At 40.8% G+C, this 16,895-nt stretch overlaps 2 protein-coding genes and 1 pseudogene across 3 annotated transcripts in view; 1 reads left to right on the top strand and 2 right to left on the bottom strand.

The window, feature by feature from the left end:
* AXDND1 (axonemal dynein light chain domain containing 1) overlaps window positions 1-16,511 on the bottom strand; it is a gene marked incomplete at its 5' end in the record, with an annotated part of 55,511 nt that extends 39,000 nt beyond the window's left edge. The window contains 7 exons of the mRNA XM_080647806.1: window positions 1,665-1,767; window positions 5,807-5,863; window positions 7,475-7,560; window positions 8,421-8,541; window positions 14,231-14,334; window positions 14,753-14,925; window positions 16,436-16,511. Of these exons, the coding sequence (XP_080503932.1) occupies window positions 1,665-1,767; window positions 5,807-5,863; window positions 7,475-7,560; window positions 8,421-8,541; window positions 14,231-14,334; window positions 14,753-14,925; window positions 16,436-16,511 (720 nt within the window). The remainder of the gene's footprint in view (window positions 1-1,664; window positions 1,768-5,806; window positions 5,864-7,474; window positions 7,561-8,420; window positions 8,542-14,230; window positions 14,335-14,752; window positions 14,926-16,435) is intronic.
* On the top strand, window positions 10,108-11,456 carry LOC308237165 (tubulin alpha-1A chain-like; annotated as a pseudogene). Its single transcript has one exon. The product of its transcript is annotated as a tubulin alpha-1A chain-like (transcript).
* On the bottom strand, window positions 12,127-12,827 carry LOC308237166 (chromatin target of PRMT1 protein-like; the record flags this gene model as incomplete). Its single annotated transcript, XM_080647725.1, is given in 2 exon segments — window positions 12,127-12,332; window positions 12,335-12,827. Coding segments are annotated over 2 exon segments (693 nt in total). The 5' UTR covers window positions 12,822-12,827.
* Window positions 16,512-16,895: the final 384 nt, after the last annotated feature.

The raw sequence follows: 16,895 nt of genomic DNA on the forward strand, positions 1-16,895 counted from the left end.
ACTGTGGAGAACAGTATGGTGTTTCCTCAAAAAACTAAAAATGGAACTCCCATTTGACCCAGTAATCACTTCTAGGATTATATCCCAAGGAACTAGAAACACCAATCAGAAAGGATATATGCACCCCTATGTTCATAGCAACACAATTCACCATAGCTAAGATTTGGAAACAGCCTAAATGCCCATCAGCAGATGAGTGGATTAGAAAACTATGGTACATCTACACAATGGAATAGTACGCTGCTTTAAAAAAGAAGGAACTCTTACCATTTGCAGCATGGATGGACCTGGAGAGCATTATGTTAAGTGAAATAAGCCAGGCAATGAAAGAATAATACCACATGATCTCACTCATTTATGGAAAATAAAGAACATTATAACCTGATGAACAAAAAGATAGATACAGAGGAAGCAAAGCACTGAACAGACTGTCAAATTATAGCAGGAAGGCTGGGGAGTGTTGGGGACGGAGGGAAAGAGATCAACCAAAGGACTTGTATGCATGCATATAAGCGCAACCAATGGACACAAGACACTGGGGGGGTGGGATGAGGGCATGCGACAGGGGGTAGGGGAGGCTGGGGGAAGGTCAATGGGGGGAAAAAAAGGAGATATATGTACTACTATATGTAATACTTTAAACAATAAAAATTAAAAAAAGAAATATACCCTGAAATGTGTTTGGTGATAAAAAGGCATGATGTTTTCAGCTTACTCTAAAATGGTTCAGAAAAAAACTATACTTAAAGAGATACGCAGAGAAGGAGAATGATAAAGCGTATAAGGCACAATGTAAACAAATGGTGAATCTGGGTAAAGGTTACATAAGAGTGTCTTATTTTGAACTGTTTCCAATTCTATAAAAATAAAGATTTATAAAACAAAAAATAGCCTCATAAAACCTCTATATCTATGTAAGATTGAAAGAGCCCTTCCATTAAGCACAAAATAAAAATTACAAGTGGTAAGAACGCACAACTTAACTGGCAGTGCTTTTTATTGGTATGCAAAATAATAAGGGTCTTATAATCTATAGTGCTTAATATTCAATGAAATACAGTAATAATAATACATTTGACCCTGGAACAATGCAGGGGTTAGGAGCATCAACGCCCATGCAGTCAAAAGTCATGCACAACTTTTGACTTCCCCAAAACATAACTACTAATAGTCTACTGTTGACCGGAAGCTTTGCCAATAACATAAACAGTCGATTAACACATATTTTGTATATTATATTTATTATATATATTCTTACAATAAAGTAATCTAAATAAAATTTTATTAAGAAAATCATAAGGAAGAGAAAATATGTTTACATTATTTACTGAAAAAAAAATGCACATATAAATGGATGGCATAGTTCAAACCCCTGTTGCTCAAAGGTCAGCTGTACTAACAATTAATTATACAAGGTTTACCACATACCGAGCACTGTTCGCAGTCCTTTACATTCATTATGTCATTAATCTCCACAACTCTATGAAGTAAATATTATTATCATCTCTAATTTACAGGTGAGGAAAATGAGGCACAAATACATTAAATGACTTGCCCAGGGTCACCAGCTAATAAATGGCAGAGTCAGGATCCAATACAGGCATTTTACCATCCAGAGTGTATGCTTGTAACCACTAACAGGTCACACAGATCTTTACAATTACCTGGGTTGGCCCTGTATACTCCTGACTGTCCACACCAGCCCTCTCTAGCATAGTATCCATCACATCATTCAGTTGGACCACTTCTACTCTTTTATTGGGTTTCCTAAAAGATTAAGGTGGCAGACTTAGTAATTAGTGTTACAATAGGTCATCCCAAAATCACAAAAAAATATATAATATGTATAAATAAAATGCATATATTATGGAATACTAATGGTATCTTAAAGCATTAGACCTGTAAGTATTGATCTAATGGGCATATCAGTAATACTTTTTTTAAAATAAAGAATGCACGTAATATGATCCTCTCTTTCATAAAAAAAAATAATGCTCCCTCCCCCCAAAATTCAATTCACCTATTGTGTATGATTGTAAGAACAAAAAAAATGTGGAGAGGCAGATCTGAACCAAGATGGCGGCATAGGTAAACACCTAAACTGCTGCCTCGCACAACAATTTCAAAACTACAACTAAAAGACAAAACATCTATCACCCAGAACCATGGGAAAGCTGGCTGAGTGGAAGTTCTACAACTAGAAGGAAAGAGAAAAGAGCATTGAGACGTGCACAAGCGCTGAAAAGCTGAGGTATGGAGGCGCGCAAATCTGGCTGGCGGCAGGCGACAGGGTGCGCTGCTTTTTTCAACCCGAAGGGAGACAAGCTCCCGATTACTCCAAACTCCAGTCTCTGGGGAGACGTTGGGGACCCAAACTCCTATGGGGAGAAGCTGCATTGTCTGCCATTGGGTCGGAAAGTGAGGGTGGCTTTCTTGCAGAGGTGCATGGAGCAATCATTGTTTACTGTGCTGGAGCGCGGAACGCAGGGACTTGGAAACGCGGAGACGCAGAGACGGCTGACTGGCAGCCATTGCTGTTTGCCACGCCTTAGCCTAGTGACTCCCTGAGACCCTGCCCCACACAATCTACAAACCCACCCAAGCTCCAAGCAACAGCTTTTACATATAAATGGTCTGCCCTATTGCAGCTTAACCTAACAAACTGCAGCTCTGGTCAGACAGCTCCAAAACCTCCAAACCCCAAGCAAAGAGGAGAAAACTGTAGTTCTCGCTATAGCTCCTGCTGGGTGGCCTCAGATAGTAGCTGACGTGCACCCCATTGGAGATCCAGAAGCTAGTGTATCTAGTAGTCAGTGTGAGACGACACCAGATTTCTACTACTCACATCCATAAGTGACACATTCAAGAGGCATACTCAGTGAGCACCAAAGCCCCACTGAAACAAGTCCTGCCCCATAAGCGTGTCTCCAGCACAGCAGTTCTTCCATTATAGACACAGCGGGTCCTCACAGCCAATTGGCCTGGAGGTCAATTCCTCCCAGTGTACCAACAGCAATCAAGGCTTAACTACACCAAGACTTTGCACTCAGCCCACAAAGGGGTGCACCAAGAGTGTCCACCTCAGGTGATAGGCTGAACCACTGGTCACCTACCACAGAAAACCACTCCATCAACACAGGGAAGCAGCAAAATGCGGAGACAAAGAAACATGTCATGAATGAAAGAAATGGAGGAAAGCAAATTACTGGACATAGAGTTCAAAACCACATTTATAAGGTTACTCAAGAATCTTCTAAAAACCGCCGAGAAACTTGATGAGACCTCCAAGGAGCTTAGTGAGACCTTCAAGGACCTTAATGAGAATGCCAAAAAAATGGAAAAGGACCAGTTAGAAATTAAGCATACACTGTCTGAAATAAAGAATATACAGAAATTCAACTGTAGATCAAAGGACCCCAAGAATCAAACCAAAGATCTGAAATATGAGGAAACAAAAAACACCCAACCAGAAAAACAAAAAGAAAAAAGAATCCAAAAATATGAAGATAGTGTAAGGAGCCTCTGGGACAACTTTAAGCATACCAACATCCGAATTTTTGGGGTGCCAGAAGAAGAGAAAGAGCAAAATAGTGAAAACCTATTAGAAGAAATAATGACAGAAAACTTTCCCTACCTGGTGAAAGAAATAGACTTACAAGTCCAGGAAGCGCAGAGAACCCCAAACAAGAGGAATCCAAAGAGGACCACACCAAGACACATCATAATTTTTTTTTAATATATTTTATTGATATCTTACAGAGAGGAAGGAAGAGGGATAGAGAGTTAGAAACATCGATGAGAGAGAAACATCGATCAGCTGCCTCCTGCACACCTCCCACTGGGGATGTGCCCGCAACCAAGGCACATGCCCTTGACCGGAATCGAACCTGGGACCTTTCAGTCCGCAGGCCGACGCTCTATCCACTGAGCCAAACCGGTTTTGGCAGGACACATCATAATTAAAAGGCCAAGGGCAAAAGACAAAGAGAGAATCTTGAAAGTAGCAAGAGAAAAACAGTTAGTTACCTACAAGGGAGTACCCATACGACTGTCAGCTGATTTCTCAACAGAAACTATGCATGCCAGAAGGGAGTGGCAAGAAATATTCAAAGTGATGAACAGCAAGAACCTACAACCAAGATTACTCTACCCAGCAAAGCTATCATTCAGAATTGAAGGGCAGATAAAGAGCTTCACAGACAAGAAAAAGCTAAAGGAGTTTATCACCACCAAACCAGGATTATATGAAATGCTGAAGGGTATTCTTTAAGAAGAGGAAGAAGAAGAAAAAGGTAAAGATAAAAATTATGAACAACAAAATGACAACAAATACATACCTACCAACAAGTGAATCTAAAAATCAAGTGAATAAAAAATCTGATGAACAGAATGGACTGATGGAATAAAATAGAATCAGGGACATAGAAAGGGAATGGACTGACAATTCTCAGGGGGAAGGGGGTGTTAGGGGTGCAGGAAGAGACTGGACAAAAATCTTACACCTATAGATGAAGACAGTGGCGGGGGGTAAGGGCATGGGGTGGGGTGGGGTATTAGGTGGAGGGGCGCTATGGGGGAAAAAAAAGAGAAACACCTATAATAATCTGAACAATAAAGATTTAAAAAAAAAGAAAAAAAATGTGGAGAGATAAACACATAATATTTCACAATGTAAGACAGGAAAAGGACAAAGAAGAAGAGAGTGAGAAAAAAAAAAAAAAAGATTGTATCAGGCTAGCTGGCATGGCTCAGTGATTGATCATCGACCCACGAACCAAGAGGTCATGGTTCGATTCCGGGTCGGGGCACATGCCTGGCTTGCGGGCTCAATCCCCCGTAGCGAGCATGCAGGAGGCAGCTGATCAATGATTCTCTGTCATCATTGATGTTTCCATCTCTCCCTTCCTCTCTAAAATCAATAAAAATATTTTTTTAAAAAAAGACTAGTAAAATGAAGAAATACTAATGGTTAAATGTAGCATATAAAAGTATTCTGTGTATTTTATATATGATCCCACAATCCCACTTCTGAGTATTCATCCAAAAGAATTGAAATCAGCATCTCAAAGAGATTAATAGCACCCCCATATTCACTGCAACACTAGTCACAATATGTAGAAACAACATAGATGTCCATGGATGAATGAATGGATGGAGAAAAAGTGGTATATACAGACACTGAAATATGATTCAGCTTTAAAAAAGAAAGAAATTCTGCTACATACAACAACGTGTATGAACCTGGAGGATATGACACAAAGTGAAGTAAGTCAGTTACAGAGGGACAATACTGCATGATTCCACTCACGTGAAGCATCTAAAATAGTCAAACTCATAGAATTACAGACTGGAATTGTGGTTTCCAGGGGCTGGCAGGAGAGGGAAACAGGAAATTGCTAATTAACAGGCATGAAGTTTCTGTTATGCAAGGTAAGTTCTGCAGATTTTCTGTACAACACTATACTTATAGTTAACACCGTATTGCACAAACATTTGTTAAGAGAGTAGATCTCACGTTATGTTCTTACCACAATAAAATAAAATTTAAAAACAATCAAAACGATTTTAAAACTGCTAAAAAGCATTTTATAGTACTTAAATATAATAAATATGTAAAAATTGAATATGCAATTGGACAAATGAAAACACCGATTAGATAACAGAATTGTGGGCAATTATTATCTTGGGTTTCTGCTGTCATCTTAATATTTTTATGTAATAAAGTACCAAGAAAACTGTATATTTTATATATACTATATACAGTTATCCTTTCAAAGAAACACTTTCAAAAATAAATTATACTTACATGGATGGGAAGAGCAATAGCCTGTTTTCACTATCTTTGAGGAGAGTCGTATATTTGCTGCAATAAATAAGACAGGTAAATGTTACTATAAGAAAATTACCTGGCCTGTTTATCACATATCACAACCTGATCAACTCAAGACCTCATGGAACTGAGAAGCTGGACGGTAATCAGAGAGGTACACCATTTTGCACACAACATCAAGCCTAAATAGTCTCAGACATCTACAGATACAGGTGTAATGACATTTATCATATTTGGAGCTTTTTTTAAATAAAGGACTTTAATCATATTCCTTAATATGTCACAATATGAAATTTTCCTCTATTCATTTAAAAAACGGCCTTTTTGAAGAATCAGGGAAGGAAAAAATGGCAGCAGAGTAAGTGGATGCTGCATGGACATGCTCCCAGGAACAAACTGGAATTACAAATAAAAGGCAGCCTTTCAAAGGTGGAAGAGTTTTCTAAGAACACTGAAGCAAAGTTAAGTGACTAAGCAGAACCCAGTTTTCCTGACTCCCAGCCTTATCTGTCCTCTGGAAGTGCTTGTTTAGAGTTAAATGAGTATCGTGAGGAGTATGATCTGCTAATCCTTTAAATTCATTATTATTTATACATCTTTTTTCCTCCCCCTAGTTAATAAGCATTTCCTTTGGTTCTTCCCCCTACCGGAACACAGTTGGTTAATAAGGTCCATTTTCAGAATTTAGATCAGTGAAAAATCTCCAGGAAATATAAAGATTCAGTTTTAAAAATGAGTATGTGAGGAGGTATTCCAGGGGCAATGAGCACACCTAGCACCCAGATCTTGCTTTCTAAATATTATTTCATATCTGAAAACTTTTGAACATTGAAATAAATATCATAGTGAAGAATTATAACCCATTGAAAACAAAAAGAAATCCCTGAGTCCATATGATAAAATGTGAACTAATAAATATAGAAGAAATGATGGAGGTAGAAAGTCATCAAAAAGATCTATAACTAGTGGGTTGCTAGGAAATATAAAATAAGTATTTTTGGTAAAGGGTCATGATGTCTCCAACTTACTCTTGAATAGTTTGTGTGTGTGTGTGTGTGTATGTGTGTGTATGTGTGTGTGTCTGTAAAGCAAATGAAGTACTAGGTGAATCAGGATAGAGGGTATAGGGAATTTCTTGTCCTATTTTTGTAACTTTTTAATAATTTTAATTACATAAAAATTAAAAGTTATCCCCAAAAATCAGTTCTATTTAGTTACTTGGCAAAATATTGTTCTGAAACCCATCATCACAAGGAAATGCCATATAACATATGTATTGGATAAGGTAAAAAGAGTGAGACATTCTGGATATCTATAATAATAAAAGTGTAATATGCTAATCAGACCACATGTCCTTCTGAACAACCTTCCGGACGAAGCCGGGGCTGCGAGGGAAGCCTGGGTCTGGGTGCCAGAGAGAAGCCGGTGCCGGCAGCCAAGAGAAGGAAGGCCTACCCTTGCGCGAAATTCACGCATTGGGCCTCTAGTTTCATTATAAAACATTAATCCAGTCCTAGTTTGCTGTTGTTAATCCTCACCCAAGGATATATTTTCCATTGATTTAAAATTTTTTAGAGAGAGTGGAAGGGAGGGTGGGAGAGGGAGAGGGAGATGGAGATATGCAGTATATAACATAGTACTCACTCATCAAAGCACTCTAAACCCGAAACTCCTGTATTTGACACAATGTGAAATTCTTCAGGAATCAAAGTATCTGTTAGTTTCTTTGGCTTAAGAAGAATGACAAGAATGAAAACATTAGATTTTTTTAAAAAAATGAATTGCCCAAATCCTAATTCCTGTCCCAAAGGGATGCTATTTATTAAGAGATTTTGATTAGAAAAATATTATTAGTAATAAGGGGCATGGCATGTAGTAAAAAAAAAATTTGGCAGAGCATGTCTTTTAAAAAAAACTTGAATTAGCCCTAACTGGTTTGGCTCAGTGGATAGAGCGTCGGCCTGCGGACTGAAGGGTCCCAGGTTCGATTCCGGTCAAGGGCATGTACCTTGGTTGTGGGCACATCCCCAGTAGGAAGTGTGCAGGAGGCAGCTGATTGATGTTTCTCTCTCATCAATGTTTCTAATTCTCTATCCCTCTCCCTTCCTCTCTGTAAAAAATCAATAAAATATATATTTTTAAAAACTTGAATTACATAATAACTTTGATCTTTTAGTTATAGGTGTCCCATATACTATTCAGAAATCCATTGACTTTAAAATTAAATAGGAATTTAAAATTCACCTTAGCAATGTCCCCCAAATAAGAATTCTACAACTTTAAACTGTGGATTCTAAAAAAAATTTTTTTTAATCTCCTAAACACCATTTTTTAGAAATAATTAAAAGCACTATGAAAACTGATAAGCAATGCAGATTGTATTACTTTATATTTTGGGAAAACATTTTTTTTAAGTAAAAAGAGGAAGATGAAATTATCAAATTTCTTTTTTCCCAAAGCCAGTCCCAAAAGGCAGAGCCTAGCCCCGAACAGCTGAAGCCAGTCCCAAAGGGTGAAGCCCAACCCCGAAGAGCCTGGCAAAGAACTAAGAGCCAAATCTAGTCCCCAAAGGCTCCCAATCTTTCTTTACCTTATGAGGCACAATGGCACCATCATGTGACTGTAATGAATGGTGGGAACGTGGGGGACAAAGTACACTCTCCCGAGGCTCTCCTTTAACATATTTAACATCATACAGAAAAGAAATATCCCTAAAAATTAAGAAAAATATATTTATAAAATCGATTTTCAGTCTGGCAACGGGGTGAGAGTTGGTAAGGTCCACACATAGCCTTCTCATGGGTAGAAAGGGGCTCAAAACTGGTCTCCGTACCTCATACTTACTAGGGCTGAGGCATTAGACCCGAGTTCTCCCCATATTCTTCTCTCCTCCACCTCAAATTTCTCACTCACATCACAAATAAATTCCTTTCCTTCAATCACAGTTTAAGATATATTCCCTTTCTTGGGATTATTTCCTCCACTTATGTCCTTGATTTCATCTTTGCCCACATCCTTGGGGATCTCATTTCACCAATCATAACCTCTGTGTATCTCCCCCCTCTATTGGAACATTCTCCTTGGCCTATACCTGAAGTCTTTCCCCCTTCTAAAAACTTCCTTGACCATGCACTGTCATTTTACCACGATGATTGGTTTATCGATCAATGGATCTATCATCTATCTCTCATTTTCAGTTAAACATCAAACTTCTTGAAATTTCCCCAAAACCTGATTTCCATCTTAATCTCTGTTCTGAAACTACTCTCCAGGAAGCCGACAATGACTTTCCACTGCTAAGTTATCAGTTCTTATCTTCCACTACTTCCCTGGGTTTTTTCCAGGGTTGGTCACCTATCTTTTTAAAAACACTCTCTTCTATCCTGTGTTGCTGGAATCCCCTGGTTCTTCCATCCTCTCTCTCTAACTACTTCTCCTTGGACTTCTGTGACCTCTTGGCTATTAAATGGAAATGTTCCACAACACTCTGTCCTCATCCCTCTGTTCTTTACCTACACTTTCTCCCTTGTCAATGTCATCAAATCTTACCTTATGACATTTGTTACCTCCAGGCACAGCTGAGATCTTACTCCATTCTAACTTTCATCCTCCAATATTCACTAATTCTGTCAGTTGGCACCACCACTCTACTCATCAAAATCTCGGCATCCATAATTGATTGCTTCCCATCCTTAGCCCTCGATATCCACCTATCACTAACACATTAATTTTACAGCCACCCTTGTATCTTTCCATTAGTTGGTCCTCTTGTCTTTTGCCAATGCCAAAATCACTCCTCCAAGTTATCGTTATTATTTATGTGCATTCTCAAGTTTCTCTGGTATATCCTACATGCTTCCACTAGATTTATCTCCCTACAGAGGTTATAATCATGTCACTTACACTGCACATAATTTTCACAAGTCTCTGTCCCTTCCCCCAATAGTCATTATGGAATACAGTCTATTGGTTCCCCTGGATGGTTGTCAGCTAAGGGCCATTCCCAGCTTCTAGTGGCCAATGACAATTCTTAGCTTGTTTTCTCACTTCCTCCATCTTCGAAGCCAGCAATGGCAGGCTGAATCCCTCTTAGATTTCAAATGTCATCCTTCTTCTCCTGTCACATCTCTCCAACCCATTCAACTGCCTTCCTTTTCCACTTTTAAAGACTTGGGCAGAGGTTCTCTTACATCGACCGCCTAAGAGTCGCGCTGTAAGAAGCAACAACCCCTCCTCTTCCTCTCCGCCATCCACTCGGCAGCCTCAAAGCAGCAACCATGCATGAGAGCATCTCCATCCATGTTGGCCAGGCTGGTGTCCAGATCGGCAATGCCTGTTGGGAGCTCTACTGCCTGGAACACGGCATCCAGCCTGATGGCCAGATGCCAAGTGACAAGACCATTGGCGGGGAGATGACTCCTTCAACACCTTCTTCAGTGAGACAGGCGCTGGCAAGTACCCAGGGCAGTGTTTGTAGACCTGGAACCCACAGTCATTGATGAAGTTCGCACTGGTACCTACCGCCAGCTCTTCCACCCTGAGCAGCTGATCATAGGCCAGAAAGATGCTGCCAATAACTATGCCCGTGGACACTACACCATTGGCAAGGAGATCATTGACATCATCCTGGACCGAATTCAGAAACTGGCTGACCAGTGCACAGGCCTTCAGGGCTTCTTGATTTTCCACAGCTTTGGTGGGGGAACTGGTTCTGGGTTCACATCTCTGCTGATGGAACGTCTCTCCGTCAATTATGGCAAGAAGTCCAAGCTGGAATTCTCCATTTACTCAGCCCCCCAGGTCTCCACAGCTGTAGTTGAGCCCTACAACTCCATCCTCACCACCCACACCACCCTGGAGCACTCTGATTGTGTCTTCATGGTTGACAACGGGGCCACCTATGACATCTGTCGTAGAAACCTCGATATTGAGCGCCCAACCTACACTAACTTGAATAGGTTGATAGGTCAAATTGTGTCCTCCATCACTGCATCCCTCAGGTTTGATGGGGCCCTGAATGTTGATCTGACTGAATTCCAGACCAACCTGGTGCCCTATCCCCGCATCCACTTCCCTCTGGCCACATATGCCCCTGTCATCTCTGCTGAGAAAGCCTACCATGAACAGCTTTCTGTAGCAGAAATCACCAATGCGTGCTTTGAGCCAGCCAACCAGATGGTGAAATGTGACCCTCGCCATGGTAAATACATGGCTTGCTACCTGTTGTATCGTGGTGACGTGGTTCCCAAAGATGTCAATGCTGCCATTGCCACCATCAAGACCAAGCATACCATACAGTTTGTGGACTGGTGTCCCACCGGCTTCAAAGTTGGCATTAATTACCAGCCTCCCACTGTGGTCCCTGGTGGAGACCTGGCCAAAGTACAGCGCTGTGTGCATGCTGAGCAACACCACAGCTATTGCTGAGGCCTGGGCTCGCCTGGACCACAAGTTTGACCTGATGTATGCCAGGCGTGCCTTTGTCCACTGGTACGTAGGTGAGGGCATGGAGGAAGGAGAGTTTTCTGAGGCCTGTGAGGACATGGCTGCCCTTGAGAAGGATTATGAGGAAGTTGGTGTGGATTCTGTTGAAGGAGAGGGTGAGGAAGAAGGAGAGGAATACTAAATTTAAAATGTCACAATGGTGCTGCTTTTACAGGGAAACTTATTCTGTTTTAAACATTGAAAAGTTCTGATCAGTTCATTTGTATGTAGAGCAGTGTACACTCTCATATACAATTACTGGCCTATGCTTTAAAACAATGCTTTGTTACAGATCCAAATTGTCAATTTCTCTGATGGGTTTGAATAAAGTATTCCCTGTCTTAAAAAAAAAAAAAAAAAAGACTTGGGCAATTAATTTGGGCCCATCCTGATAATCCAGAATAATCTCTCCATCTCAAGGTCCTTAACCTTAATCACATCTGACAAGTCCCTTTTGCCATGTAAGCTTCCGAGGGTTACAGTGAGAACATTTTGGGGGAAGCCATTATCCTGCCCACCACAAAACAGATCTTCACATTTAAAAAATTACATTCAGGAGTCATTTGACATTGAAGCTTTAATGTCAGTTAATTGCCATATTCAGATATAGCTAATTATTTTTTTCAAAGTACTTCAAACATCTCATAACTACTAATTATTACTATTTTTTTTGGCAAGTAAGTCCATAGTCTATTGTGATAGGAGGTCCTTCCAGCATCAATCAGGTAGGCTCTTCTCATCTGTTATCTCAAGGTTATTTACAGACATGGTAATTTTTTAACAAGAGTCTCTCAGAGGAGGGAAGGCAGGCTTCAATCATTCGTTTCAGGATCTGTCTGTGCCATACAGGCATCCAACTCCGCATCCAGGTGTCCTTTTGTTTTTGACATGTATGCATCCAATTGGTTGTCCAGCTGTTCCTTGGTCAGTACAGGGCGAGTAAGGGCACCTCTCCCTCGTCCACGGCCTCGGCCTCCAAAGCCCCCTCTTCCCCGACCTATCATACCCCGACCTCTACACCGATTCCGCCACGACCCATAGCTCCACGCCCTAGGCCCCCTCTCCCAGGACCTCCACGACCTCGAACACCACCTCTTCTTAAGCCCATTCGGGGAGCTACGGCTCGTCCACCTCGGAGCAGGTTTTGACCTCGGAGCGACATCCCGCCCCTAAGTAGGGTTCTTGTGGCACGTCCCCCACGTAGTCCTCCTCTAGGCAAGCCTCTCTGGATTATGGGTAGGCCTCGTCCTCCGATCGCTCCCCTGGCCAGGGCCCCTATGGGTTGGCCTAACCGTGCCTGGATGTTACTCTTACCCAGGCGCTGCTTTAAGCTCTTCTGCTTAAGTTTTAATGCTGCCTGGACAGAGGGTCTATTTTCCATGTGCTGGGCCAGTCTTCTGTTTCTGGCACTGGCTAGCCGCTGCTGTTGCTGCATCGAAGCCCGAATATTCACTGGCATCGGCTGTTTGTTCTTCAGCATATTAGTAAAGCGCTCATTTAGAGACATCTTGGTGGTGCTGACTGTACAGCCATCTTCAAATCCCGAGGATCGAAGGAAAAGGACGCCAGTGCTCCTCCCGGGGCTGCCACGACGGCTGCGGAAGGCGGCCGGGGGCGGCCGAACCTGAGTTGCTGGTGAAGGGGCTCGGGTTAACTTGTTTCGTTGGTAGACTGCTAGGTTAGTTCGTTGTTGGCTGGCTGGCTGCTGGGCTCAGCTGGTCCACCTGCTCACACGGCCTGCCCTTTCCTGCCTTTCGTCTGTGCCACCACAACCGCTCTAATTATTACTATTAATAATTATAGCCATGATCTGATGGCATAAAATATACTTTATAACACTTAGACCCCAGGACACAAAAGTCAATGGTCCAAGTTTCTACCACCTTTTCTAGTACTGATATAGCTAACACCTTATATTTAAATAGCACTGTGTAGTTTTACAAGTGCTCTTCCATTCATCATTTCATTTGTTGTTCTATATCCCTGGGAAGTGCACAAAATGGAGCATGTCTATTATTCTCTTTTCATAAATGAGAAAACAGGACTCAGAAAGACTAAATAACCTACCCAAGTACCAGTAAACATTTTTTTTTCAGATCAAGTGATATTTCAGTAAGAAGCAAACAGAGAGTTAAGTTGACAAATGGGCCATGCACAGAAAATGAGCAGGTCACAATCTTTCACTGGAAAATGTTGACATTTAGAATATTTTTAGGAATGATAGGAAAACAACAAGGAGTATTTACGGATTTGATCTGAAACAGTGTAAAGGTTAAGCGTTCACTTTGAGGAAAACCAGGGTTTAAGCACTTATTTGTCAAGGTTTTCCACATCTTGAGGCTATGTTACCCAGCATCCCTCAGATATACAAATACAAGAGGCACTAGAGGCATTCTGCTTGTATGATCTTGTCCCTTTTACTAGGGCACAAGGAATAGACAAATAAGGGGACAAATAAAGAAAGGCATGCAAAAAGAAAATTTACAGACTGTTGAACCTCAGAGGGAAGGCAGGGGAGGGTAGGTGGGAAGAGATTAAGCAATGAACTTGTAAGCATATATGTATAACCCGTGGACATGGACAATGGAATGGTGAAGGCCTGGGGCGGCCGCAGGCTAGAAGAGGTTAATGGTGGAAAAAGGATAATCTATGTAATACTTTCAACAATGAAGATTTTTTTTTTTAAAAAAAGATATACAAAAAATTTTTTAAACAAACTAAAATTACAGTTAGCACCTATTGCCATCCTACTGATAAGGCGGTCCCTCTTCAGATTGTATTGTGATTCATCAAAGACACTGAAAGCTTCAAAATGTTTGATTATGATTTTTCCAATGCTGCCTCTCCCAAGGAAATCATACGAAATAAAAAAACAAATATTCATCTGCATCTACCCCTACTATCTTCCCTTTTTACCTTCCAGCTCCCGTTAGGGAAACAGGATGGTCAATCAGATATTTGAACTTATTCCTTCGAATAGGGTGATGCCAGACGTGATCAACAGTGCGCGGAAGGGTACCCTGGTAAAGAACAAAAACGTGAATACACAGCAGAGGGCGCACTAGTCAAATAAAACTTATTAATCATTTTGAGTATTTACATTAGGGCATTTGTTTATTCTACATAGAAAAAGAGAGAGCAAAATTCTTATTCAATATTATGGAGAAAGACTGAAACTAGAACAATTCAATATGAAAGAAAAATATCAAGACTAAGAGTAGTAGTGATCATTTAGGTAAATCACACAAAAACAAGTTAATGGAAATACTCCAAGTATTTCCTTAGAAACATCCATGTAAAAGATTTTAGTTTTCAATATAGGAAATTAATGTAAACATACTTTTTAAGACACCTTGGAATATATAACATATGCTCAAATAAATAATGGGTACCAAAAAGCTAAGTGTTCCAAAGTACTTTATACATGTATATACACACCTTTGGGGTTTTAATTTTCTTAGGAGGCAGTAAGTTTTCAGGACAAGAACCAGCATTGGCTGCAGAGGTCAGAGAAAGAAGAACTTCCTGAGGGATGAACTCGTTCTGAAGGGAAGTAGGACCGGGTTTTGAGACATCCACCATATTTTTTTTCTCTCTTAGTTCAGGAAGTCCTAAGAAAGTAATGGGGGAAAAAGCGTACTGTGGCTTTTTTGGAGTTAGTTGGAGGTTCCCAGGCTGTCTCATCAATCCCATTTATATGTTTCTAGCAGAAGAAACACTGCATTTAGTTGCCAAGAATATTTAAAATACTCGACAGCACCTGATCAAGAAAAAGAAACTCATATTGCCTGCCCTACTTACACTTCCATCAGACACAGGTTCAAAAGCTCATTATTCCTACTCCAAATTCAAAGTTGGAAAATAAATTCACTTCACTTGCTCAATTAACTTGGACAGCCTTAAGATGATGGGGGTGTCTGTTTTCCCATTGATGTGAAAATGACAAAAGAAGCCTCCTGTTCTCAAAACTGTCAAATTATTTAGTATATTTTTTCTATATAAGTTCAAAGGTGGAAATGATTACATTAAATTGGGCATTTATAGAGTGGGTGGGATCTGGATTAGGTTTAAAAGTAAAAGCAGAATTGGGATTGTTGGAAATGAAGAGAGTGGAATAATCTGAGCAAATTGTTAGAGGAAGAACAGTACAGAGTGTCCTACTCAGCCTGGCTAGGGCAGAGGAATTATAAAGGCAGGCCCCCAAACCGGTTTGGCTCAGTGGATAGAGCGTCGGCCTGCAGACTGAAGGGTCCCGGGTTCGATTCCGGTCAAGGGCATGTACCTTGGTTGCGGGCACATCCCCAGTGGGAGGTGTGCAGGAGGCAGCCGATCGATGTTTCTCTCTCATCGATGTTTCTAGCTCTCTATCCCTCTCCCTTCCTCTCTGTAAAATATCAATAAAAAATAAATAAATAAATATAAAGGCAGGGCTAATACTGGAAAAGGTCTATAAAGTCAGTCAAGGAAAATTAGGTTGTCACTCTTAAAGAACTCTCCACTAGTTTCTGCCCCTCCCTTAGTATGGCTTGTGTTAATTTCTATAAGGAGGTATCATGCTTCGATCACCACCAAAACCTTTAAAGTTCACATTATCAAATCTCTGTTTCTTGAAAGTTTGGGGTGGTAATCAGAGTTATCAGAGGAAACAGAAAACAAAGTTCAGATGTGGCTTTAGCATAATTTCTCCTACAAACAAAGAATGAGTCCAGCTGATTCTTATTCTAATACAGATCTACATTCATCTGTATAGGAATGAGTATCTTAAATAAGGTATTATTTTCATTTAGAATAATTACAAAAACCTGATACACACTGGTTCCTTACTAAGTACCAAAAAAAAGTACTGTTTCATACAATTATTGGTATTTAAAATAGGGTGAATTTAAAACAATATAAATCATCAGCCTTTGAAAATAAATTACACAGGTGGAGTAGTGAAACAGCAGACTCAAAAATACTATAAAAGGAATGGCTTTTACTGCAACAAGTGTATTGAAAAAAAAACACACGAAGCTAATTAAGGTATCCTGAAATCTCAGATGAAAGAAAAGGGTGGCCGGATCATGATTTCTGTCTATGGCCATGATTATTTACGTCTGTAGGGCCCTTGAAGAACTTTACCTGTCTCTTCCTTGGATACAGAGACTTTTAATTTTTTGCCCTCGAGAGATGTGGAGGGCGTTTTCGGGTGAGCCATAATAAACAATGCCTCAAATCACTCTCCTTAGTAATTTGAAATATCCTTCCAGAAAGCTAACCTAGAAACAAATCAGCAGCATGTTAGGCAGGGCTGCCACAGTGACCTGCAGGCAAAAAAAGAGGGAGAGACTCGTTATGAGCTTATGTTAAATATCGGAATTAACAATTCGTCTATCATGGGTTTGTCTTCCTTGAGGAGACTTCTGCGCCCCACCCAACGCGACTAAGAAGCTTGTGGGTGGGTCAGGGTCAGCGTCCGAGTGGAAGGACACGCTGGCCTCCCACCGACCGCTGGCACCCCGTCGGCCCAGTCTCCGGCTACCCCACGAGCAGCGCCTCGCACGCCAGCTCCACAGGCTCGGGTCGGGCACCGTTCGCACCG

Source organism: Plecotus auritus (assembly GCF_963455305.1).
Source record: "Plecotus auritus genome assembly, chromosome: 12".
NCBI lineage: Eukaryota > Metazoa > Chordata > Mammalia > Chiroptera > Vespertilionidae > Plecotus > Plecotus auritus.